The sequence below is a fragment of the Caretta caretta genome, chromosome 16 (genome assembly GCF_965140235.1).
Source record: "Caretta caretta isolate rCarCar2 chromosome 16, rCarCar1.hap1, whole genome shotgun sequence".
NCBI lineage: Eukaryota > Metazoa > Chordata > Testudines > Cheloniidae > Caretta > Caretta caretta.
The window spans coordinates 18,497,358-18,525,012 of NC_134221.1; the positions used below are offsets into that span (position 1 = coordinate 18,497,358).

General features: G+C 43.8%; 1 protein-coding gene across 3 annotated transcripts in view; it reads left to right on the forward strand.

The window, feature by feature from the left end:
* COL5A1 (collagen type V alpha 1 chain) overlaps nucleotides 1–27,655 on the forward strand; it is a 252,466-nt gene that overhangs the window by 58,815 nt on the left and 165,996 nt on the right. For all 3 annotated transcript variants that reach the window (XM_048822900.2, XM_048822901.2, XM_075120566.1), the window contains exons 3-4: nucleotides 7,613–7,826; nucleotides 8,531–8,693. In XM_048822900.2, coding sequence (XP_048678857.1) covers nucleotides 7,613–7,826; nucleotides 8,531–8,693 — 377 coding nt within the window. The remainder of the gene's footprint in view (nucleotides 1–7,612; nucleotides 7,827–8,530; nucleotides 8,694–27,655) is intronic.

Genomic DNA, 27,655 nt, shown 5'->3' on the forward strand with positions numbered 1-27,655 from the left:
CCTATTGGTGTGACTGTCACTCATGTCCTGTAGAGCTGGATTTGCTTGATAGCAAACTCTAAAATGATATTGGGAATTCTGTTATTATTCTCATATGACAGAATGCAGGGCTCACTGGTGAATAAGGGATTAACTGGAGTTTAACTTCCACCTTGTCTTGCACAAGAACTGGGGAGCAAAAAGTGCCTGGGTACCGGAAAGAGGGCAGAGGATGTCTTTTAGGGGTTGGAGTCTACACCCAGGGTCAGCAATGGGGAGCTGTTCTGTTTACCTAAGGTCTGATCCAAAGCTTCTTATTGCTTCTTAAAGCTTCCAAAGAATCCTTATTGCTTCTATTAAGCTCTTGTTAAAAGAGAAACACTATCCATTGATGAAAAGACCTTGCTGACTGCATCTGAGTTATTCCCCTTCGAACCTCACTGTAATCATTCCATCCGCTCATGCCTCTGTACTCCTGTCTTCATAACAATATTGTGGTGAGTGGCTGAATGTGGGGATATTGGCCTTGCCCTCTTTAATTGCTGTGGAACATATCCAGAAGTCCTTCACTCAATTGCTACTTAGCTGTTACTCATGGAAAGTCCCACTGAAGTCAGTGGAACGTTTTCCTGAATAAGGAACGAGTAAAAGCTAAAGAAGGGCTCTATGGATATTTTGGGGCTTATCAGAATTTGATTTTTTTAAAAATAATTTTGGTGGATGTTTATTTTAAAGCATTTTTTCCAATTTGTGTTGACTTAAATTTTCAGAGTTGTAGGGCCAATGGGGACAGGGAGCGGGGAGGTCAGACCATAAATTATTTAATAAGAGTAGACATTGACATTAAAAAAGTTAAAGCTGTATAACCATTAAAACACAATGTCAAAATATACAAAGTTAATATCCTTAAAACAAACCCTCATAAGTTCTCAAGCAGTATTTTTGTTACTTTGCCTATCTGTAAATTTCGATTATTGATGGAAATACTTTTTCATCGGTTTGCATGTGTATGGTGGAATGGAAGTTTATCGACATTTACTGATAAAATCTAATTCTTCCAAGCCTAAATATTTTCAAGCCAAGAAATGCAATGTCATCGCCAGTCTGGAATAATGTAAAATGTTTTCTCTAGCTGTGGACATTGTATCCAAGAGCCACATTCAAAGGACACTTTTCTAGTGTGCATAATAGCTTGCTCTAACCCCTGCACAGTGGGTTTTGGCTTTCATAGGTTTTCATGCTGTGCAATTCAAGTGGCACTTTCAGAGACTCTGGGCTTAAGCAGGTGAACGGGATCTTCTGGGCAGTGAATGCACATGGCCAATGCAGCAAAGGGATTGAATAATGCAATTCCTGGCCTGTTAATACAATTTTCTCTTGTCCTAAGGAGAGATTTTGATATCCTGGTGGAGTCCTCTATATTTCCCCACCACACTATAATCCTTTTCACCTACCCTCCTCTCATTCTTGTTTTTCATCCACCATCCTTCTTAGCTGATAAGACCTGGAGGGTATTTCCTTGGCATCCACCAATGCAGCTCTTCAGTCACTTGAAGGGCTGGCTCCCACTCAAGGACATACTAACATCCCCATCTCTCTCTCCAAAGGCTTCCTTTTGTCTGTTGCAGGGAAAGAGAGGTTAAGAACTGGGTCTCCTGGATACTGTTCCAGAGCACCATGACTCCATGCCAGCATCTTCCCTCTGATCTAGGAGTTGTCTCAAATCAGCCCCATAACTAGATATGACTTTAGGTGCCCCCAGCAAATGAGTGAGAGGAAATATAAAGACAATGAAGTAATTGTAGAGCAATTTACCATGGGAAATGAGGCTTTTGTGATTTCATGTTACTAAATGGGTGGGTGTGGGTAAAAACCTTTAAAACATAGCTTTCCCCTTCCGCTCTAAAGGGCTCTAGGCAAACAGGTAATATTTTGTGCTAATTAGAAGTTTGTGTTTTTTTAAGCCGGTAATTTTATGGGCTTTCCATTCTGCGTCTGTAGTTACAGCCAACAAAGCAGATTTATTTTTTAAAGTGCATTTGTGCTTTTAAACCCACAAGAGCGAGGAGATCTGCTGAGGTGATCTTTCCCCAGCTCCCTAAATAAATTCTTCAACTTCCTTGCAAAACCATTTTTCTTCCAACCTCATGCGAGTGCAAGAAAGACAGAGGGAGACATAGTCTTTCAACAGCAGCAACAAAAATGCAGTAATTTGCATTCCTGTTGCAAACTTAACATTCTCTGCATTATTTGTGCACATATATTTAAGGGTGAAACACCCTAGATGATAGCCAGGACATTTCCTCTAGGAGGAAAATGAACCACACCAGAAAAATCCAGGGTCCCCTCAGACGCACTAATAGCAAAGGATTAAATTGGGCCTTTAAAGAACCATTCTACTCTGAAAGGTGATGAGAGAAATGGTATCTTCTTATGCAACAGATCTGGTACTTGGGGGTATCCAGAGTTGGATCTGCTGATTTTGGCGACACAGAATAAGTTCGGCCTGCTTTTTAATCTGTTAAGCCCCACAGAGCCAGCAGGGCTAAGAGAAAGTGAGCAAGTGGAGGGAGGGATAGCTCAGTTGGGGGGAGGGATAGCTCAGTGGTTTGAGCATTGGCCTGCTAAACCCAGGGTTTTGAGTTCAATCCTTGAGGGGGCCAGTTAGGGATCTAGGGCAGAAAATTGGGGATTGGTCCTATTTTGAGCAGGGGGTTGGACTAGATGACCTCCTGAGGTCCCTTCCAATCCTGGTATTCTATGATTCCATGTTTTCCTTCCTTCCAGGTTAATCAGCAGAGTTCTTTACTAGGATCCAGTTAGTTACACCTCTGCAAACTCCTTGGGGAACTTCCCAGGTATCACCAAGGCTATATTTAGAAGACTATGAGATTGAACAGTTGTCACTTAAAGGTCTACTTTGGCCTTAATTACTGACCATGACTTCTGAGAAGGAAAGAACCCAGTCCAACTCCACAGGCTCGAGTCTGGTGGTTGTAAAAAGATATTTTTCTTCGTTATCGGACTGCATTTGACACAGCTATCGTGAGGGAGAGGGAGGGGAAGAAAGGAAGGAATCTCCAGTGTTTAGTGTTTACAGCCACTCTGTTTCTTTTCAGTGCTCATGCACCAGTGTTAAGGGACAGCCATATGGGATCAGGGGACATGGATGTTAGGTGGAGGCAAAGTACCCTAACAGGCATTCACAGACCTATTATGCCTTGTTCCAAACGCCAGGCTGCCGTGGTGGAATGTGGATCTGTTCTGGTCCCGGAAAGTGAAATGCCAGAGCATGCCGAAGAGGCCGTCGCCGAACTACTTGCTGGAAACTAATTGTTCCAGCCCGGAGATGGCTGAGTGCAGAGGAATAATCTGTGCCTCACTTGTGCCCATCCCCCACTCCTTCCCCCTTCAATGGCCTTTGAAAAGAGCTGTTGAAGATCAGGGATATTTCAATGGACATTGCCCCATCTGTACAACGGTTCGTTCTCATGCGGTTGCTTGGACAGCACACAGGCTACCATGTGTGCATCCCCATCATGTTCTGTCCTGTGCCAAATCCAGCACGTTATGAGGGAAGGTGCCTATGAGGGATAGGTGTCTGCTGATGCTGTCCAGCCATTGGGTTTTAGGTCTTTTGGGGCTGAGGGACGTTCATTTTTCCATCCTGCTTTCATTGGGTCAATGATTCTTACAGGGCAGTGGGATCAGGTGACCGTATCACCTAAGGGCGGTTGGACAATAATTTGAGAGAGTGGGACCCGTTTACTTAGAAAACGGTTACCTTCGTTTGCCTTGGGTGGTCTGAAATCTGTAAAATGGGGACATTAATACTTAGTTTTGGCGTGCTGCCAAAAGCAATTTATAATGGTCTGAGCTAGAGTGGCACTCAGCCTTGAGGGGATATTGATAAAATGGGCAAAATTCATTACTGGTGTAATTCCCTTTATTGGAGAGATGGGTGCTCAACACCTTTCAGCATGAGCATTGCTGAAAATGTAGAATGGTGTATAAAGGCGTGTCCCAGAGCCTATTGAAGTCAAGGCATGTCTTTCCATTTATTGCAATAGAATTTGGATCACGCCCTATGTGTTATTTTGTTATTAGTTTTATTGCATTCTGAACGTAACCCCCTCCACATATCATTGGGTAGCCTGGATCATTTCTAACCATGACAGTAAATGCATTGTTACTTTGCCAGGGTAACAGAGCAATAACAGAGTCATGTCAACCATAATTTATCAATGATGGTTATTTGAGCTGAGAAACCCACATTGCCATGGAGACATTTTAATAATAATCATAATAATACAAAGTAAATTAAAAGCAGCTTTTTAATGAGTTGGCAAGTCATTGAGGTTGAAAAGTTCTGTACGGAGGATTCATAATGAAATTCTCCATTTTTATGGATCATTTTGGATGTGACATATTTTACATAAAAGACCCCAAATTGTTCTCCATAATTGTAAGCAGGAACATGTCTGCATTTGATTTGAAACAGCAGTGATAGGAGTATACAGGCAGAAGGAAAGGGACAGCATAAGTCATCCTAGGGAAGGGACAGTTATCACATACCTTCATTTCTGGGACCATGTCTTAGCTAACGTAAGTGTGGGAACTGAGATCAAGCACTGGGCTTGGTTCTCCACTCTGTAACAGTGGTTTTACATTAGTGTAATTTCACTAAAGTCAGTGAGGTTAGGCTGGCATAAAACCAGCGTAACAGTGCAGGGAAACAACTTCCTATCTACAGCTAGGTACTTTTAGGGAAAACTATCTCCTGGTCCATATCCACAGCTGGTGTAATTTGGGTGCAACACCCTTGATTTCAATGCCACTGCACCCCTTTACATCAGGTGAGGATCTGGCCCCATATTCTTTGTTGAGTTTCTTTTCAAGATTCTGATCAGTGGTATCCACTTGCAGCGGTATTACCAGAAGGATTGATGTTCCTGAGCTGAGCCAGATCCTCAGCTGGAATAAACTGCCCTTGTTCCAGTGAAGACACCAGCAGGGTGGACTTGGTGACACTCCTGTGCTGAACAGGACCATTTAAGTGCAGGGGGTAGACCTCTGCCTGGGGGCTGAATTTCATTTCATACCTTGCAGGACAGTAATTGTTTTCCTTTGTTACAGGCTGTTCTTTGTGGATTTGGTGGCTTTCTACTTACTCTTTTGTACTCTGATTATGGCTGAGCACCTAGAGTGGGGGTTAGGTGCTAAAGGAAATGAAAATGAATGAATGAAAGGAGTTTGATGCAAAGGAACTGGCAGATGCAAATTCCCCAGGACAGTGGAGAAAATTATCTGAGTGTCTCTTTCTCTTATGACAGGTTTCAGAGTGGTGGCCCTGTTAGTCATTATCAGCAAAAAGAACGAGGAGTACTTGTGGCACCTTAGAAACTAACACATTTATGCTCAAATAAATTTGTTAGTCTCCAAGGTGCCACAAGTACTCCTCGTTCTTTTCTCTTATGACTTCCTTGCCTCTGCGCTCAACAAGCCCTGCTGTGGTCTGATACACTCCCCACACTTTGAATACGGCCCACTGTAGCCTAACTAGGTCAAATCCCTCATTCAGCCCTGGGGCATCCTTTAAGAAAAGCCTACGGTGGGGAGGGAAACTTGTGTGAAGCTGCTGGACACTTGGGTTAACATTTTTTGTGGTTTAGATGGCTGTGAATTTACAGCTTAAAAAATTAGCCACAGGGCTATTACTTCCTCAGACACTGCCAGGCACTACACAGAGATGTTCACGTCACACACACGACACATCACAGCAACACCCTGTTCCATTCTGGCACTCCTTCACTTAAGATTTCCTCAGTGGATAGGAGCAAGAGGACAATTACGTCCTTCTTTGAAGGCTTTAGCCCGAGGGACAGATACCCTTGCAAGTGTTGTTATATTGTTAGAATACAACATGTTAAGATGACAGAAGTACACACATTTCAGCAGCCCCATCTCGATAATAATCGGAAGAAGTGACACAACCCCTCCTTCAGTTAGCAACGCCCCCTACATATTGGAGGAATTAATTTTCGGAGGTGGACGTGGGTTTTGCAATTTGGATTCATCTCTAGAATCTGCAGTGCTGCTGATGGAGGGAGAGGCAGGAAACCAAACCAATTGGGATTTCAGATGCCATAAGGCGTATACATCTCTGGCAGTTAGAAAACTCCCATGTGCTGCCTTGCAGCCTTGGGTTAAATTGATCTGCAGTCTCTGAGGATGGAACACACACACCCCTGTCCAAATGACTGGATCAAGTCTATGTACCACTCCAGTCCCACTGAAGCCCTGTTTCTAGGGCTTAATTACAACATGGGCTTTGCAAGAATAAAGATGGGATCCCACAATATCATTGTGCTTGCTTTCCTGCCTGTAATCACACTTTAATCCCCATGTGCAGGAGGACATGGGCCACGGTATCCCTGTGGACAATTGGCATGAGAAGCCATCTTTGCCCCTCGCTTTTCAAAGCTCAGTCAAACCAAAGTCTCCATTTTATTGTTGGATTTATTTTTGCTTTTAAATTTTTGCTGCCCATGCTAACGCGGTGAGCCAAAGCCACAGAATGCTCTGTTCTTGCCTAAATAGACAAAAACTGATTTAAAAAGCCCCAGCAAAACAACAACGCACCTAATATGTTGCATGTGTCTACTTAACAGGGGACATTTTATAAAAATAATCCCTGAGTTTCGAACGTCTCTAGACAACCTCTGGATCCTATGGCACAGCATATCTTGTCTCCCAAGAAGTTCCAGGGCCTAACATGGAACTAAGTGGCATAAAAGCTACAGATTTACACCCATCACTCGCAGCAGCAACACCTTAGTCTCCCACTGGAGGTCTCCCATCCAACAACATCGAGGCCCTCCTCTACTTAGCATGGGAGTTTGAATGTGGTGTGGCTGTAGTTTGAATGGTAGAGGCCAAAAAGGGCTCATTGATCGTTAATGAATGATCCCTAGTAAGGTTGACTGCTGAACTGGAAGACTGACTGAGCCCTTAGAATAGATGACTCTTTTCCATGGGAGCTGCTTTTCATCAAATTTTCTGCTGTCTTCTCCCTGGGCTTAATCTAAGGGGACCAGATGTCCCGATTTTATAGGGACAGTCCCGGTATTTGGGGCTTTGTCTTATATAGGCGCCTATTACTCCCGTCCAGATTTTTCACACTTGCTGTCTGGTCACCCTAGCTTAATCACATAAGGGCTCCTCATCACAATGAGCTGTGTGACTGGGTAGAGCAGTTGAGCCTTCAGAGCGGGCCCCCCCGCAAGAATCTTTGAAGCTCCATGTTGTCTGAAGCCATTGTACTCCTTCATTATCGAGTTAGAATCCTGGTGGTATCCGTACACAACACTTTGCCATTTATTTAAGTGTCTTATTAGTGGTAATGGAGGCTGGAGGTCACATTCCTATAGGATGCGTTGTCCCCATCCACAGGTAGCACTGACATACCTCTCTGCCATGGGCAGCAGTTTGGGGATTGCTAATATGGACAAATCTGGAAGGAGGAGCAATCGCTGGTGGTTTCTCCTCTGTTCACCAGGTTGTAGGGGGTATGAATTGTGGGCACACCATCACATCCAAAAGAACAACTAACTCCTTTGCCTTTCCACTTCAGCTTCGGCCTTTCCTGAGGACTTCTCCATTCTGTCCACTGTAAAAGCCAAGAAAGGAGGTCAGTCCTTCTTGATCTCCATTTACAATGAGCAAGGGATCCAGCAGATCGGCATGGAGATGGGTAGATCTCCTGTATTCCTGTACGAAGACCATACCGGGAAGCCAGGCCCAGAAGACTATCCTCTCTTTCGAGGCATTAACCTCTCAGATGGCAAGTAAGTGCAGCGTCGTGTATTGAGAATGTGGGGTGCACGATAAAAGCAATCATCAGTCTATATGAGTACCTATATGAACACCTAAGTGTGTATAAGATGTGTGTGCTATATATATATATATATATATATACATATATTTTACCAGTGCTCTGTCTCTGCTAACTGAGCTCTTCCATTCTGCCATATAAATAACAGGTATGCAAAAAACCCTTGAACATTAGTGAAATATTAGGCACTTCAAGTCAGTGGGGACTTGTGGCTACAGGGATGACATTCTCCCTGTGCAAAGGGCTTAAACAAACCTGTGTGACACTTAAGGTCCATGTAAATCATCTAGTGTTGGGCTTAAGGAGGATAGAAGAGGGGGATGAGGGGAAAATTGGGGCTCCACCAGGGCCACTTCTCCCCCCAATGCACTCCACAACTGTGCAAGGGAGATTCCCACTCTGATGGATTAGGAGCCAAGTGGTCCTCCCTGTTGCCCCAGCCGTGTGAATTCCTGTCTTTTGGGGATTTAAGTGATGCATGGCCTTTTACTGGCCCTCTGCCCATCAGTGAATTTCACCCTGATTGGGGACAATGATTGGCCCGTAGTTTTATATCAACATCCTTTCATGATCAAACTAGTTGTTATAAACTGTTGGCTCATTTAATGAAAGCAGAAGGCTCTGTTTAACTAGCTCGCGGGCTGTGTTATTTCACAGGTGGCACAGAATAGCCATCAGTGTACAGAAGAAAAACGTCACTTTGATTCTGGACTGTAAAAAGAAGGTAACTAAGTTCTTGGACCGAAGCGACCACCCCATCATTGACGTCAACGGCATCATTGTGTTTGGAACCAGGATACTGGATGAGGAAGTCTTTGAGGTAAGACACGGATGTAAGCAGTGGCCCATGGGTGAGAGGAATATGTACAAAGCCTTTGAGTTGCTGTTCTGGTTGATGAATGGTGTATAAAGCTCATTGCTGGGGATTGGGGATTGTTGGATGGTTTTTGTTTTTTTTAGCCTTATTGTTAAATAATGTCCTACTCTCGATTTATTGGATGTAATGTCTATTTTAAGAGTGATCAGAATTGTGGGCCAGATCCTCAGCTGGGTAAATTAGCTGATTCCAACAGAGTGACACTGATAAATCTGGCCCTTAGAGGGTTGTTTTTTTTTTGTTTTTTTTTTAAATTAAGCTGCCTCTGAATCTGGCTTTCACATTCATATGATCCTGTGGAAGGTAAAATCGGGATTTAACTGGCACTGGGGGATCTTCCTCAAGCATTGCATGCATTTGAAACTCAGCAGCTAGGCTGAATGCAATATTTAAGCAGAGTTCAGTAATGTAAAGCCTATAAACTGGCTGTCTGGGCCAGTTGGTCGAGTGGCTTCTCTTAAAATCAGAATCCTCTCAAGGCTATAAGGCCTGGCTAGGGAGAGGTGCTACCTCTTCCATGTGCATGGCATTGATCCCTGATCTCGTGCCCTAAGATGCAACAAAGCTGTCTCATCATCAGACTGAATGGGTACCTCCCTTCCCACCCCCAGCTGTTGCATAGGAAAAAGCTAAGTAAAGCTGGGTGAATAATTCATGAAGAATTTCAACAAAGTGCAACCTCTTTTTCCAGGCACAAACTGTCCACAAGCAGAGAGCGGCATTCTCTTAGTACTATTAGAAGTTTGAAATGATTGGCCCAGTAGTTTCTGTAAACAGTTCTTTGTCTGTGGAATATAACTCTGAGCATTTGCTATTCCGGGTTGTGACAGAGACAGCCAGGTACAGGAGTTTAATCAGATATGGGGGAGATGGAGATCTGTGATTCTTTCCATAGTTTAGCAGCTGGATTGAGATGTGAACGTCACAATAAACCTCAGTCAAGCTGCCGTTTCAGAGATCCTGTCTATTCTTTTGCCTGTATGTGTCCAGGAACATTGGATTCTCATTTGCACAAGAAACTAAATATATAAAATATAAATATAAATCAAAAGTAACACTACTGAAGTCATTGGAGCAAAGCTGTTGTAGGTGGATGCAGAATTAGGTCCATTAAGTTTTGCAGCTCATCCTTCATTAGTTTATTGCATTTGTTTGGAGCTGGAGTTGAGTGCGCCTCATGGAGCAAATTGAGCACTGCATGCAAGGTTCTTGCAACAATATGAATAATTATGGTTCAGTGAAGTCAGTTCTAGTCAACACTGTGGTATCTGTGACTTGGAAAGAAAGTCCTACGGCTGTTTAATGTTACTTCCATTTGGAAGGTCGTCTGCTGTAAACAGTTCAAAAATGTATTGACCCAACATCACCAGAACTCAGCTGGAAGAGGGTTATGACTGTATCTCTAACTGCATTAAATTAATAGACATTTGCTGGGAAGATTAACAATTAAAGAGGAAAGTAAAAGCTGGCTCTAATGGGCACTGAAGTTGTTTTTCCTAAGTGTTGGATGTGCTTCCAAAGAAGATCAGTAACCAGACTGAATGCTGCATTTCAGCAGATTTGTTATATAAAGCAGAGAACTTTACTGGAAACCTGGCCCTGTACACATAGTAGGTCCTCTTAAAGAAATCAGAGTCTTAGCCAAGCTCGGTAAGAAGCTTGCATTTTTATTGATCTCTTTTAGCCATTTGAAAAGGCACATCCGCCATTGTTATAAAACCAAACCAAACCACTCCTAACAAACCAACAGAAAACCCACCTATGAAGTAGCCTGGTAAAAAGGGCTCCAGGGTGGAATTGCATATTCTGTTTCTCTGCATTCTGCATTTCTCATTAAACTGTAATGGGATCCTCCATGGTAGTTAATTTATGGGCTTTCTGCTGTTGATATGAAACTATGCACACCAGAAGATGAATAGGACTGAAGTCCTGAGGTTTTCTTTACTGTCCCAAAAGCTTGACATATCTCCAAACAGGCTGGCTTTAATTGTCAGCTGGAAACAAGACTTCACAGCCACCCTACTAAACAACAAGAGCATACATTTTTGCAGCTGGCAAAGCTTTGCCAATTCCACTATCAGCCTTTCACAGGCGGTCAGGCATTAGTGCCATCACTTGTAATGAAGTGGCCTTGATTAGAGCAGATTCTTAGGACAAACGGACCCAGTGCTCCTCTTAGCCAACAGCTAAGGAGGCTGTTTCCATGGTGCTGGCACTGATTGCAATATACATGTGCTAGATGATTGCAGACACAGAGAAGCCCAGAACAATTATTATAGCAGAAGAGGACAATTTATCAGAATACAAAAGCCTCCCCTTCAAAATATGCTTTTAGTTTATTTTTCCTTTTTTGCCTTGTCTGCCTAGCAAGCAAGATATTTCAACATGCACACACAAAAACATCAAGATGCCAATAGCTATAAATTGAATGTAATTAAAAGGTTTCATGAAGGCAGCAGACTGTAACCTAATTTCCTTCATTTCTCAGTAACCTAATTTCCTTCAGTTCCCCCCCCCCCTGCAATCTGCAGCTGTAAGCAGAAAGTATGTATGAAGACAACCTTGGTTTGGGGCAATGGGAAAGAGACGTGAATCATTTAAAAAGCACATATTTCTAGAAAGGTCCTAATTTCTGGGCCCTGCATCAGTTACAATGAGACTGAAGCTTTTGTAGCTCCTGTAGGTAACAGGTTTACAAACCTCAAGGAACTAATAGTACGTTTTAGGTGTTTTCTAGTGCTGTGGAGTTTTGTGGCTGTTACAAGCTTGTAGTTTGTGCTGGGAACTTGGAATGACCCAGTTAACTGGGAATGGCAGTGTTTGGAGGGCTTAGGGCCTACGCTGTCTTTGTTTCAACATGGTTCAGTGAGAGCTGAAAGTTAAGAGAGTTCATATCATGTGCTTGTCTGAATCTTCATGAGGACAAACCAAACTTGAATAGATTTTTGTTTTGGAAGCTGAAATTACTTAACTTGGAGGTAGACAGGGGTCACAAGCAAAGTGGAGCATGAGTGGTGTCTTATGAAAAGGGTGGCTTCCCATCGCATACTATGTCACAGGAATTGATTTAGGGGAGTTTCGAAATATTTCTCTAGCACAGCATTCTTCCAGGGGAAAAATGACCTCCTCTCATTAAAATTCAGTTAGTTCCGAGGCTGTGTGTATCTCTCTGTAAAGCCCTCTGAATGCTGGGTAGGCTTGACAAAGGGCCAAGCCCACAGCCAGGTTACACAAGTTAAGTTTTGTGCTGCGATGTTGTTCAAAACAGATGTTTACAAATGCTCAGAAATGTCAGGACAGGCTGTCACGCTGGGGTTGGAAAGTGGCGGCTGGCCTCATGCTGTGAATGAGAGGACGATGTTACGAGACAGCAGAGAACCTTGCATGAGAGAGAGAGAAAAGAAATATCATATGCAGCAAGATAAATGCTTCTATTTTCCCTCCGGGACTATAGTAACCAATGTTCCTATCGAGTCAGTAATACTGAAAGACAGAAGCCACGTTGCATGTACCTCCCCTGGTGTTTTGTTTGCTAGGGAGAATTATTTTACGTATGTTAGAAACGCAATGCTCCTTTTTTATTAGATGCAAATCCCTCTATGAGCCACAGGTTAAGAGCAGAGCTTATTGGAAATTACCCTTTCACCCCAGCCCATAGACATTTTTGACTTTTTTTGTGAAAAATCAATTTTTTGGGGCTGAAAACCAAACATTTTGATTCAGAAATGCTGCTGTGCATCCTCACAGTAGTTCAGATTCCTGTCAATGGAATGGGCTTCCTGGCCAGACCACACTGCCCATGATGCACCCCGATCTCCCTTCTTGGTGAGCTGCCATGAATGATGGGAGTCCAATGGCTTCAGGGAATCATGTCAGCTCTGGTCTTTGTTTGTTATGTGCACAGATTGTGGGGAAAAGGAGAAACCCTGATGTTTGAGGACTCTAGTCTGGCCAAATGGTCAATGTTTGGCGCTGATGCTGCTTTCTCAAATGCTACATTTGTGCACGTATCGTGGATAACTGTGTGCATGCCAGGCCGACGCGAGAAGCCCTCAGTCAGTTTTAATTTTTTTACACCTGCAAGGCCGCCATGGACTTCAATGTGAGTTTTGCCTTGAAAAGTTGGCCATTGTGGCACTGTATGCACCATTGTACTTTTTGGAATGTTATGCAACAAAGTTCTCAGTGCAGTTGCTTGTGTAGCCCAGAAAGTGTATGCTGTTGCCAAGGAATTGTCACCTTCTGCAGCAGTCTCTCCTGGGCTCTTCCTTTCCCATGAGGCTGCAGGGATTTGGCTGAAATGTTGCCTCACTTGACCAGCCAAGGATTGGCAAGGCTCTGACCTCACCCAGGTGAGCGGTGGGTTGCATGCTCCAGGATCACCCTGATGGGCGTTACTCAGAAGGATTCTTTTGTTGGACTTGCCAATTACCATGATTTTTTGGAAAATCAGCTAGGATGGCTCCTGTTGGACCATGTCGCTTTTAGTTTTGGAGAACAAGAAACCCTAGGAGGAAAACAAAGTTTATCCCCCATTATTCTGTAAGGTTTATGGCACTAGGTTTCCTTCCCAGAGATGGCTGTATTACAGAAGTGGATGAAGTGATCCAAGCCTATACACTTCAGGATCTTTCTGAATGAAACATGCCACAGGATGGCATTGGAAGCCGAGTACCATGGCCATCAATGGAGTGGATCAGATTAGACAGAATGAGCATGCAGTGCCTTATGAAAAACTCCTACAAAATTTAAAAGAAAATGATCGTCTTTGTTTAGGTGTTTTTGAACCAGTCTTTAGAATTTAATAAAGAATTATATCCTTGCAATAGCGTGCTATTAAGAAAATCGCTACAGGAAGTATATCATTTGCTATTCAATTTGGTGGGCTAGATTCTAACCACACTGCAATACACTACACTGATTGACGTGACTATGCTAGGAGTAACTTCTTGTGAGTACAGGTGGTAAAATCTAGCCTTGTAAAACAATTTCTGTAAGACCCTACTAAAGAAGTTCTATTCCATAGAATCTTACAGGGTTCATACCTATTACATTTTGTAGGGCTTTTCCACAAAGAGCGTGGTGGTGTTATAACCACTAGACATGCATTTCTTGTTTTGTCATTGTCTTGTTAGAGTAGATCATAATGTTCGGTTCTCAAGACTTTAGTGCTAAATGAAGTTAGTGGGTAACATTAATACACAGAAAAGCCCTACATGTGTATACGTTGTTGTTAAGCTTAATGTCTTTTACAGTTGGCTTCTCCAGAAACAGAATGAGCTGATTCTGGCCAGTTGAATATTTTAACTGATTCTCATTGGTCTAGTCGGCTCTGTCACACCAACCGTTCCCTTCTCAGTCTGCCAAACAAGGTGCACAATGAAGCAGAGGATTTTGTGTATCTACGTGCCTTGTCCTGCCAAGGCAGGGAAATTCTGAATGGCTGATGCGTGGGGACCAGCAGAAATATTTTGTCATTAGCTGATACCAGAACTTTGTCCCGAGACAAGAGGTGTTGTGCTGCTGGTTTTTTGGATGATACTAAAAGGATGGTGCTTTTTATTCCTTTTCCTCTTTTTTTTTTCTAAGAGCACTAGTGATCTCAAGACATCAGAAATAATGGGAAGGCCTTTTGCGCCACGTTAAGCCAGAAAGTCTGGGCAAGATGCCAGATGGGCTTTTAAGATGTTCAATGTTTCAGGGAGCAGCAAGACGAAACAAAATAGAAACGTCAGTGTTCTTAGCTGAAACCTTGGTGCCTTTCAGGTGCTGGGCCGCTATCTCATTGAAATGCCAGTTTATCTTTAATCTTGTGCTTTGGTAACACTTAAAAAAAAAAAAAAAGACTGCTGAAGTTGATAATCCCTGCTTTAATCTCACTGTATTCATGGTTCCTGGAGAGCCCCTTCACTCATGCTGGATTTTTAGCATTTCAAACTTGAGAGATGTGTCATATTTGAAGACGCTTACTTGGATTATTTTTGCTCCCCAATCTGCCAGGCTGGTGGCTGGCTACTAAATTAATGTGACGGTTTGGTTTTGTTTCCGGCGCTAGTACAATGAGATACTTCAGAAATGAGTGCAAACTGAGCTAAGGAATCCTGGCCGTGAAAGCTATCTAATAGGAAGCAAGGTTAGAGGATGAGACAGGTTCAGGACTCCATGGTATTATTCCCAGCTCTAATACTGGCTCTTCAGCAAGTATGGAACTTCACTGTGCCGCTTTCTTCCCAAATGGAAGATAATAATACTATCCTCACAGCGCTGAAGGGACGGTTAGATCATTAATATTTGTAACCTGAGAATCTCTGGATACTTTACAGAGGGAAATACGATTTATAAAAGGGGCTCCAGCTACAGGGTTTGTGTCCTCATCAGATCTGGATCCCAGCTTCCCTAAAGTTTGGGTCTCTTCTGTGTTACTGTTTGCAACCATCCGTCATATGAATATGAACAGAAATTGTGATTACAGAGGCAGAACAGTAGGAAAATGTCCTTCTTTTAAAGTCCAATAACAAAGGCCCAAATCCTGTGAAGTCTTACACACGGGAGTGGCCCCGTTGATTTCCAAGAGTATGTCTGCACTTGCGCTGGAGGTGTGAATTCCTGCACGAGGAGACCAAGCGAGCACGGTAAAAATAGCAGTGCAGCCGTGACAGCACAGGCGTCGGGAAGGGCGAGCTGCCCCGCGTCCGATCCCGTCCGAGACGCTAGGCCTGCACTTGGGTGGAGAGCTCCTCCCACGGCTACAGCCACACTTCTATTTTTAGTGGGCTAGCTCTGCCAGGGCTAGTGTGGGTATGTCATCTTGAGTGGAAATTTACACCTGCTGATTGAAGTCTAGACATACCCAAAGAGGACCCCCCAAGCGTAACACTGAGCATGTGTACACATTTTTGCAGGATTTGGGGCTAATTCCGGGGGTGGAGGAAAGTTGGTTGAACTCTTGCTTATTCACTTTTTGTGAGCCTCTGTAGAGGGGTTTTATTTTTTAATCAAAAATGTACTAACCTAAATTTCTCTGTTAAGATGAACCGCAGAGACATACTGCAGTGTATTTTTCACTATTTCAGTAGACTGCTGCAAGAAGCTAATTTACAGCTCTGGCTACTTGCTTTATTGGTCCTGCCAACTCTGATTTCACCTCTTCTGCTGCAAAGCCTTTAAGGGAATGCGAGGGGAGTCAACATTTTAAGCCACAAGTATATAACATGGCACGGAATGATGGAAAATAAAACATTCTGAGCCAGCCTCTTTTGGGGCTCTTTATTAAAGATGTCTATAACTCTCCCCAACCTCCTAGTAATTCATTATTTTAATAGCTGGATTTCTCTTCACTTGATCTGCTATTGTTATTTTAAGGGAGCCTTTCTGGTGCAATGGTGTGCTTGTAGCATATGGATTAAATCACCAAGTTAGGCTCTTTCTGAGTCGTAGAGCTGCCTAGAAAATGTCGACAACCATCTGAGTGTCTGTCACTGGACAGGCTCACGATTAAAGATGACGTTTTCATGCCACAATCCAAGTAATGTTGTCAATCCAATCAAAACCAAAACATGTAATATTTGGCCTCTGCCGGTGAGGGCTTACATACAGGATTGCCTTACAGAAGGACAGCGTATTTTTTTGTCAGTGTATATATATATATATATAATATATAATAGCAAGAGCTGAATACAGTGCTAAAGAAGAATTATGACTTTTGCAAATTGTTTTCTGGTAACGCGGACTTCAGATTAATTGTGTTTGAATACCTAAAGTGACACCATTTCATATTACTTGGATGAGCCTATGGACATGAGGCACCTGTGGAAGAGAGAGTCTTAATTTGGGTGGAAACATTAAATTAATTGTCTCTTACTACACACGTTTGCTCAAACTCTCCATTTCGTTTTGATTTACTGGGGGATGAATGGTTTTGAACTCTGGGCTTAAGTAAAGCTTTGTGATTGACCGAGGCAGTCTGTGATGACATAGGCATGTCGGTAATGGTCAGAGAATGTCAAGATATAGGGTTTTTTCTTTGTACTTCCTGATTTTGAGTGATAAAATCCATTTAATAATCTGTATAAAACACTCCATGTTGTGCATGTGTGGATAATTACTGCCGCTCTCTGGGGCTCAATTCCTCTTGGCCTTTGTGTGCTTATAGTGCCAGTTGAGACATGCCTTATTGTTCAAGCAGATCATAAAAACACTCTTATTAAGGTATAATAATTAGGTCGTGGATAGTTTACCATTTAATATGGCCAAGTTGTGTGCCTAGCCTAGCAAAATAAGTGATCGTTTTGTTGTTTCCCTCCTTCCCCCTTCTCTTCTATTGTTTTCTACCCTCACTTGCTGCATGTTATCTTAAACTAAGCCCTAGTCCTGCAATAAGATACACATGGGTGTCGTGGTCAATGTCCAGTATCTTGGGTGGTAAGGCTCTTCTGCAGGGGATGTTTCTTAATGTGTGTCTACGCAGCACCTGGCATAATCAGGCTTCAGTTGTGATTTAGGGCCTCAGTGTGCTACCACAGTTCAGAGCAGAAACTTATGCATAACTATAATGATGCATAGAAAGAGAAGGGAAACTTGTCGAGTAGTTAGAGTGCAGAACTGGCGGAGAGGAAATTAGACCTGGCTGAAAAGGGGATTGCCACTTTCGCAAAAAAAAAAAAAAAAAACCACGTAGAAAATTGATTCTTTTTAGTCAAAGTTGGAATGTTCTAAAACATTGGGCCAATGCGAGAGGGATTCGGGCTTTTGTGGAACCTTGGGAAAGTCACTTAAGAAATCTTCATTCTAGAATGCCCTCCTTAAAGATAGCGAAGCTTACTGCCCAGATCGGGGGCAGGCGGTGGGGGAGAGGTCTAACGGCTGACATTTTCAAACGCACCTAAGGGAGTTCTGAGTAGAAGCCCCTCTTGCTTTCAATGAGACTTTTGGGGGAGCTTTTCAAAGGCCAAAATGGCATTTAACTCCCATTGAAAGCCTATAGAAGTTAAGCACCTGCCTGAAAATTTGAGTTTAAAGCTCTTCCCTATGCTTCTAACTCCTTTTGACCCTTTGAAAATGTCATCCTAATGCATGAATGTTCTTGGAGTGCTTTAGGTGATATAGAAAGCATTATTATTTATTATCTAAACCAGTGATACTTGGAGCTCAGTGGTTCAGGAGCCAAATTAGCAATCAGCATTACCCAAAAGAGTCACAGTCATGTGAATTCATGGTTTCATTTACTATTTTATATATAGATATATATATAAACATTTTCTCACAGCAAAATGACTGACCAAGTATTCTACAGTTAGTTAATAACATAGTAAAAGCATCCTGACTGGTTAATAATTAAATCGCACAGTGTTTCCATATGTGCTACAGAGAGCCACAGGAGACCCATTAAAGAGCCAGAATTTGGTTGGTTGAGCTCAGGTGTAACAACCCCCCCCCCCCCCCCCCCCCGGTTTCTGGAACATGGTATATTTGGCAACAATCTGCCTGCACACTTTCATTTGGAAATTGCCTAATTGGAAAACAAACAAACAAGAACATACTTGGTATAGCAGAAAGTTTAAGCCTAATTTTGCTTCACTAGCAACCCATGTTGCCCAATCAATGAGCAGCACTAACGAGCTCCATGCAGTCTGGAGGAGATCCATACAGGCATGTGTGAAGCCTGCTAACAGGGAGGAAGCATGGGGAAAACAGAAGTACCATCCATGGTGGGGTGCAAGAACCTTCACTGCCTCTTCACCTCTGGATAGTATGATCCAGAGTAGGTTAACCGTCCCTGGAGGCCCACACTTGGGCTGGCCTTTGTCCAGAATTTCCTGAGGTTCAGGATGTCTCCTGCTGAGAATCATCTGCCATGTGAAGCTTTCTAAAATGGTAAGTTTACTGGTTTCATGAAGTTAAACTTCATCCTTCAAGACTACTTCTGACCACCAAAGGGATTCTAAGACTTGGAGAGCAAAATCCTATATGTTTACTCTTGACATTTGCCTGCCAGTATTCTGCATTTGAACACCGGCTGTTGGCAAAAGGTAACATCTGCAGGCTCGTTATATTTGATGGATAACATTAGCTGTAGAATCGTTATTCTTTCAGCCGACGGTTTCATTTGTAATCCACTTTGTCCTGTTAATAATGAGAGAGAGAAAGAGAAAGAGGGTTTAGTTTGTTCCATGGAAATTATGAGTTGCAGGATTCTGATCTTCAGCCCAGATGGGATGATGTCATTGCAAAGGGACAGGTTTCCAGCATTACATCATGCTAAGGTTTACAGTGGAGTTTCTGATCTGTATGTCCCTGAGGAGGAGGAGAAGGCAAAAGGGGCTCCCGGGGTGGAAGAGGTACTGCGAAGTGATCTGATGTTTTAAAACAAGACTGAAGAAGAGTGCAGTTAGAGCATGTTTGGGGTTTTGGAGAGGTTGCTTTTCTCAGTTGAAACAAGGGGGGAAAGCCAAAAGCTCTCGCTGCTGGAACGAGGTTTCCAGCTGAAACTTATTGGCAGCATCACAACGTGATACTTAAAATCTATTGTTGAGAGTAACAAAGATACCATTACTTTAGCCGTAGGGTCAGTGTGTTTCCCATTTTTGCTAATTTGGGTACCTCGTGCTCTGCAGGAGGTCTTCATAAATTACTGTTATTTTCATTAAATAGAATTTCTGGAGCATAAGCCCGTTCATTGGAGATACGCCCCCTTTTTCCTTACATTGGAAGAAGTGGATGGACCCCTTTAGTGTACTCCCATTGCTGTGCCTACTCTAAGCATCTGCTACAATCTCCCATGAGCTAATTGCCGGGGGTTTGGCAGGAGGAAAGAAAAAAAAGATGAAACGGAGAGTTGGGAAATGAAGGATAATTTACCACAGCTCAGTCCAGCTATGCAGCAGTGCTTAGGCTGACATTTCTATGGGGGTTTTAGTCCAGGGCTCAGATTTTTGCAGTGCTGTGCTGAGGGCTTGGTCCTGAAGTGGTTGTGCATACAAAACCCGTTGTAGATTTTAAGTGAAAGCCTCCCAGAAGGAGCCCTGGGTGTTCTCCACATTTCAGGCACTGGTGGATGGAACAGTAACTCTGGCACTGAGCATCAGGAAGGCTCATTGTGATGCCAAAATAGTACAGGCTGGTAACTTATCATTGTTGGGCCACATCCTGAGGTATTCCCTCAGGGCTAGGTTGTGGTGATGAGAGGATAGCATGGAGCTGCGTTGCCCCAGAAGAAGTACTGAGGTTTTTTTGGTCTCAGTTCTTCTCCTTGCACGCAGTGGATGTGTAGTGTGCCCCATTAGACTGTCTCTTGTTCACCTGTCCCATGCCCTTGACTAATGCAGAAGGGACCCCTCCTTGCCATGTTCCACAGTAGAAAGAGGATTGTGGGGAGCATGAATCAGCCCCCCAGAGTGCAGAGCCTGCTGCTGGGGGAGAGGCCCTTTTGCATCCATGCATGTGGGGATGGGGTATCTTTTACATGGCCATGTACACGATGGCTTACTTTGTCTGCAAAGAAACTCCCATTGACTTTAAAAGAAGTTTGTCCTTTGTAAGGACTGAGTAAGCATTGTGGGCCCGATTCTCCCCTGCCTTGCCCCAGCATTGAATTCATTTATACCAGTGAAAGTGGGTATAAGATGCACCCCTTCTGATCAGCCAGCATTTCATACCTGTGTTGCACAGCTGTCAATGAATTCCCAAGGGACATAACAGGGAAGAATCAGGCCCTGGATCAATATCTCAGAATTTAGACTACTGTTGGCTTAAATCCTACTTATGTATTGAGCTCTGTTGGTTTGTTCCAGTGTAAGGCTTCTTGAAGGTATTAATTACCTTGTAACAGCATTCACTGTATGTGATGAGGAAGGGTGCACACAGTGAGTTAACCAGCAGTTTCTTTTCAAAGACATTTGATCATAACAATACACATGGAGTGAAATCTTGTCTCCTTTCTCGCTGGATCCTGAGTAAGTAACCTCCCACTGAAACAAGGACTGAGTGAAGACATCAAAATTTGACCCAACATAAATAAGCTGTGCTTTGTAAGAGCCTGTTAATTGACAGTGTTCTGCCCACTCCCCATGCATTTTGGTATGAACAGATGAAACACATGTTCATTTCACATGGTGGGTTGCTTTTTTTTAAGTAGTCTGGGCTCCTTGCCAAAACGCAAAGGAAAGTCATTGACCACTCCAGACGTCCCTAGCTGGCAGATGTAATACTTACTCCTAATGGAGACAGTCAGAATCGAATGTATCTGTTTGCAACAAGCACACCACCCCAGGGATGGAAGCTGGAAGGGGATATTCCTAATGAGTTGTGCAGAATATTGGAAGGAACTTGTTGGGGGTTTTGTTGTGTGCATGTGTTTTCTGAATCAGTCACCTCCAAGAACATGGAAAACATGGCTCCAGCTGAGCTTGTTGTTTTCAAAGTGTAGCCACATACTGGTCATGGATGAGGAGGTTCATGGCTGCTGCAGTGAAACATTCATAGAGATGAGAGAATAACTGGTGGTGAATAATATATTTGCCGAATCTTGCCTTTTTCTCCACGTGGAATGTCTGCAAACAGCAATATTTTCCCTGGAGTTTATGCATCATTTGAGCAAATTTTTTTCTGCAAATGTTGATGACTCGTTACCCCCTTGTTGTTTTGTATATTGAGATCGGAGCTGTGTCGCTTAGCTATGATTCACCACGTAAGTTACGTTGCAGTATTTATGTTGGATGTCACTTTTATAACCAGATTTCTGATGTAAATTTACCAAAGTAATTTTCTTGAGTTTTCAAGCCTTCAAACTAAAAATGCTCTTTTTGGAGGAGATTCACCATGTGTAGAAAAGTGTATGCATTGCTTAAGCCCTGTTCTCACTGGTATCTCGGGATCTAAACAGGATTAGATGTTTAGCCAGGGGGATATCTGTTGATATGTGCAGGGCTGAACATAGCCAAGTTTAAATGGGACTTAAGGGATGTTTGGGTCTTGATGCAAGCCCACTGTACAGGGGTGGATTTCTCCCTCAGTGGACATCAATGCTGCTGAAACTTGATTGAATGAATATTTGTGAACATCCCAAAGGGAAATCATTTAAAAATTCAAATGAATATTTTTGGAATCTCCTTGTCCCCTCCCCTGTGTTAACTGAGCTGTAAATATACACTCCTATCTCTGTCTGCTGGAAAGCGCTGGCCAAATTTGCACAAATAGTTGAAATCATAGCAGCATCTCCTCTGTTGGTGGCCATAGCAGATGATCTGTGCTGAGCACTCTGTCGTTAGGTGATAAACCCCTAGGTTCCCTGCCAATATGCTACAGAAGAAAATTCCTTCCTGACCAGAACTTTTGCAATAAATTCAGCTCTGAGCATGTGAAGAGAGAGATCCCCATGGCTAAGCATCTAATCCTCTTTATATCCCGAGATAACTTTGGGAGCCAACCCCCCCCCCCCACCCCCGCCTTTAATCCGTGAAACTGGATTCTGTCCTTTTCTCCTGGCGCAGAAAATTCAGAGCACTGATTAAAAGCCTCTGTGTAGATTTAAAGCTTGATCCTGTGCATGCATAAACTCAAGGTAACAAGTGATGATCAAGCCAGGAAGCTCAGGGGAAACCCATCCTGCAGGGATGAGTGTGCTGCTGTATAGCTTCCGAATTACTCCTGTCATAGCAGGATTCAGGCCGCAGAGGGGAGCCAGTAGCTAAATGCCTCATTAGTGTGATGAGGACCTCACTCAAGCCCACATCGCCTGAGAGAGGCCCATTCCCTACCCCTTTATAACCTGGCGTTCATGAATGCAAGGGGCCAGGCTAGAGGCACACAAAGGACATTGCCTAGTGCTTAACCATATCTGCCCCCTCGCATAGCTGGTGCTCACGCTTGCACTTGGGGTGCAACGACCTTGTTCTCTCTGCCATGTGCCATGCAAGGAGTTGAAGGACCAGTGCTCTAGTGTTTAAGTGTATATGCATCAACACATAGCCTTTGCTGATGCTTGTGGTGCAGTGTAAAACCCTTGCACTCCCAACTGTGCACCACATAAACACTTGCATAACCCAAGCCCTTAATATCACACCTCCCCCCCCCCCCCAAAAAACCCACCCACCAGATAGTGATTTTAGGGGTGGGAGGGAAGGAATAAGTGAGCAAGGTCTAGCATGCTGCCGGCATTATGGATCCACCATTTGCAAAGTGGCTACGGGCCCAGACATTGGGGAGTTTGAGGCTTTCCAAAAGCAACCACTGGCTTCAGACCTGTCTGAGAACTTGGCTGGGTTTTAATATTGCTGTGTGGGAAGTTCTAGAGTCTTGGAAAAAAATCAAACCATTCGGCTCCATCCGTAGCTTATAACATGGATACTACTGACACATTCGCTGCGAAGTATTCTCTATCGCCCAAGAAGTGAGCTCCGAGCACCAGGGAAACATACCAAGATGTTTTCTGGCAGTCTTGGGTGGTTTTTTTTCCCCCGCATACACAACCCAACTCAGTGTCTGTGTGACTCATTGTAGAAGAATGTCCAAACAAGTGGAGGGATTTTAATTTGATTTGTTTTGGCTAATGGGAACCTAGGAAACTGGGAATCAGATGCCACGGGGCAGTCGCATTTGTGTTGAAACTCAGGCCTGAAACAACCTGTTGTGCTAGGGAGAAAAATTCTCCCGTTGCCTGGTAGGTTGGTTTTTTTAAACTGTGTGCTAAATGGATGACCGGGGACTGGAGGACTTGTATTGAGCAGTGTTAGTTGGGGGTTTTGGTGACTAAACTTAGCTGACCGCGAAATTAACGTGGCTTAACTGGTTGTGGCGGATGAGAACATGCTAGGTGAAATCCATGTTTTTAAACTGTTTGTGACAGACGCTGTCCACTCTGTTTGAAAATGTTTTTTTGCAACAAACCATTGTCACAGCATTCATCCCGGACAAGCATTGGTCGGGGTGGTTGTTTCCAACACCTGAGAGGAGGTCTTTAGCTCTGGTCCAGCTGAACAGTCACGGGAGCTGTCGTCTATGGTATGGACAGCATCTGCATCAGTGTTGCTGGTCCTCCTAGCTTCATTCCCCAATGCTGTGCTTTGTCTTTGGCCTCAGCACTAGTACTGTGCGTTATGGGATAGCTCCAGGAATCCCAGAATGCCTTGGTACACCCGTAGTTACAAGGCAAGCTGTATGTGAATGCACCAGAATGGTTCTGTGAAAAACAATGAGGATTGCAGTGAGCAACACTGCCAGAAGCAGTGAGACAACAACCCATCTCAAGCAGTCAGTGTCCCTTCAGTGTCCCTTTAGTATAGACCCACCGGTGGAGGGGTAGATTCCTTATTAAGGAACAGATAAAGAGGGAGCATGATGGGAGGTGGAGGTAGGGAGCTAGGGCCTGATTCTGATCTCACACTGGTTTTACAGCTGTATGATTCTACAGGCTTCAGTGGGGTTACACCTGATTTACACCAGTCCAATCAGATCAAGCCCTGTCGCTTGAACACAGTTTTTTAAAATGGACTAAATGCTACCCCCAGCAGCTGAGGCAGAACCATGATTAGATCTTGGGACTTTCTGCCTCCCAAACTTGTGTTCATTCTTCCGGAGCACACCGCATGCATTGGCGTAAGGAGCGGTCTAACAAGGCTGTAATACCTGTGTGAAACTGGAGTAATGCAGCGCTGAATTATGCAATATTGTTGAGGTTCATATAGCTGGTGCTGAACAACAGACTCAAGTCTTCTCTGGTCTCTCACTGGCCTCTCTTGTATCTGCTTTTGAGGTGACAGGGATATTACACCTTTCCACTAGCTATGGCAGTGGTGGGTCTGTGAGTCTTTTCCTCCTCCAAACACCCTTGCTTTTCCTTATTTTTTCCTTTTGAGCTCTCACCCTAGCCCCTTCATTAGCCTTTCACCTTGAGATTTCACATCTGCACAGTGAAGCACACCTCACATGCAAATATGTTAGCTAGCATTAGGCCATATCCTGCGGTCCTTTCTCGGCCCTTATGCAAAGACTCTGAGCAGCTTTTACTTGCTCTATGGATTCAGTTCACACACCATAGAAAGTCCAAATCCCCTCCTTTCCTGGAGCTGGTCTTTGTGCACCAAGAAAACAATAAGATAACATATATATTAGTCTTCTCTTCAGGACTGACTGCTCCTATGGTTCCTCTCTCAAGATTGCTCAGCCCACACCCTAGTTCCTCTCTCCTTCTTAGCTATTCCCAATGTCTCTTATATCCAGGTGGGGTGGTGACCTGCTTCTTGAGTCAGCAGAATCCATTAAATCCTTTCCTAGCTGGTCAACACCTCCTCACAGGTTGGGGTATTTCAGGCAACCACTGCTACCCTGTTACCTAGATCTGAATAAAAACTGAGTGATGACCTCCGCTTTGGCCCCTGTAAAGCATCAGCAGATCTTCAAACCCATAACTTATCCCAACATCTTCTTTTTTATTACATACTAGCCACTGTGTAAGAGTCCCACTTACAGCGACCTCCCATATTCAGCTTTGCGTGGATAGTGTCGCTAGCAGAATATGATCTTCTTCCTATTTTCCATAAACGAAAGGAAAATAAATCAGTGTAAAACTGAGGCCAGAAAATGCAAGCAGTCAGAATGGAGCTAGAGGATACATGTTGTTGACCGTATTGCCTGCGACAGCGTGTGTGGTAGTTTGTAACAAGAAAGATTTTGCTTCCCAAATTGTCCTTCCCTTATAATTTACATGCATGTAATGTTCATGCCATAATTGGGAAATAAAATCTATCGGTTACTAGAAGCTTATTTGACTTGGATACTGAGTAATCAACATTCAGCCCAAGACTCGCTGTAGACCAGTGACATAAAGTGATTAATGGAATGGTAAAGGAAATATAGAACTTGAGTATGTGGTCAGGCGCTGCAGGGCCACAAGAAGCAATTTAAGGCCGGGCAGCCTTTGGCAGCAGTGGTCTCTGTAATTTGGGCTCATTTGGAGTTTTCAGAGGCTGCCTGCTCCCTCAAGGTTGCATCTCCTCTCCAATGAAAACTTTGCAATTTCCTTAGTTCATAATAGAAAAGTAGCCTGGATAAAATCTCATTATCCAGAAAGACTGAACTGATTCCCTCAGCAAAACACCGCAGACAGCAGGGTGCCAACTACAACATCCAGCTCGTTGAGTCAGAGCAAGCTGTTTCCTGCTCCCATGAGCCCGACCAGTGGAAAGGGAGGTAGTATGCCTGGGGAGCACCAGAGATGGTGGAGTCCAATGAGTTACAGGTAACCCTTAGGTAAGGCTTTGGTGGACTGATCAAGGGCTTGTGCTCCCAGGCCCCAGGCAACCCCGACGTTCAAACTAATCCACTTTTGGAGGGTGGAAAATGTTTTGGACCATTTTGCTTCATTACTTTTCACTTTGTGACATCCCTCAGGGTTTGCTAGCTCCATTCAGGCCAGAGTCAGGAATGGAAGTGCCTTGAGAAGAGTCACTTATGTAGTATTTTCAGTCCAGTCAGACGCAGGAGCTAGGAAAAAGTTGGAGAGTTTGTTCGCATGGGATGCTCAGCCGAGTCTTTCAGACTCAAAGGTTCTGATAGCTGGAATCTCTTTGGGGCTCTTTGTTTGGTGTCTGGACAGCCCTGAGCACAAGAGGGTCCCGGTCCGCGATTAGGGCTCTCGGGTGCTACCGCACTACAAATAATATGAAATAATCACGCAGGCTTTTGGACGCTCATCCAAGTAAAGTTTGAATCAAAATTGCAAATTTGTAGAAGTTCAGCTGTCACTAACTGGCATAGGTACAAGCTACAACGTTCAGTTTCTGAGCAAGGGCCAAACTTCCCCAGTTTGGACAGGACCCTGAATCACAACAAACAGATGTCGATCTGGGTCTTCAGAAAGTGCCAGGAGCTTTGGACCAGGAATTCCAGTTTTCATTCTCTCTTTCTTTAGGTCCATGAGTGGCTCTCATCACTGCAGGATCAGACAGGTGGACAACCCTCTTTAGAAAGATGGATCTGAACAGCAAGTTCAGAACCTGATCTGAACTTCCCCAAAGTTGGAGCTATTGTTCAAGTTCAAGCTCATCTTTGGTGCAGTGCCTTTCTCTCCTGGGCTGTTGCCCCATGGCTCAGAGAAACAAAACAGTAACACATTGAAGGGTTTGACAGTCACAGGGGTTACAGATTGAGTTGGCTTTACATGCTAACCCATATTAATCCATTTGAGGGCTAGATTGTGGGGCATGAGGAGATGACAGTGCAGCACCCAAGAATATTCCTCCACCTACAAAGCCCTAATACAATAGCAGTCCCTATGAGCAGAAATATGCCCAAGAAGAGGTGGGCAGTAATTTGCTAAAGGATGGCGCTTGATGCCACTACTCCCGTATGCACCAAGCAGTCCTGTGTGAGATTGTGTTTCCTGACAAACTGTGTTTCGCAGTCCTCCTCCCCAAGGAGTATCATGGGTCTGCCTCTGCCACCACAAGTCTTTGTATAAATTACACAATCTAGCTCCTGGCTGATCAGATGTCAGGGGTGAAGCTTTTCCATTACAGTGCCCAAGCTTCCACACTACACAGATTCATGGAGGATAGGTCCATCAATGGTTATTAGCCAGGATGGGCAGGAATGGTGTCCCTAGCCTCTGTTTGCCAGAAGCTGGGATTGGGTGACAGGGCATGGGTCACTTGATGATAACCTATCTGCGCATTCCCTTTGGGGCACCTGCCATTGGCCATTGTCAGAGGACAGGATACTGGGCTTGATGGACATTTGGTCTGACCCAGTATGGCCGTTTTTATGTTCTAAACAAATTCTCTGGTTTGAAAGGCTAAGAATGTCCCTGGATGACGGATGGGGCAGCTGCAGATCTCTTTCCGTTTCCCTCGTTGGTATATTTAGGGTACCATTATACAGGCCTGATTCTTGTTTACACTAATGCTGTGTTG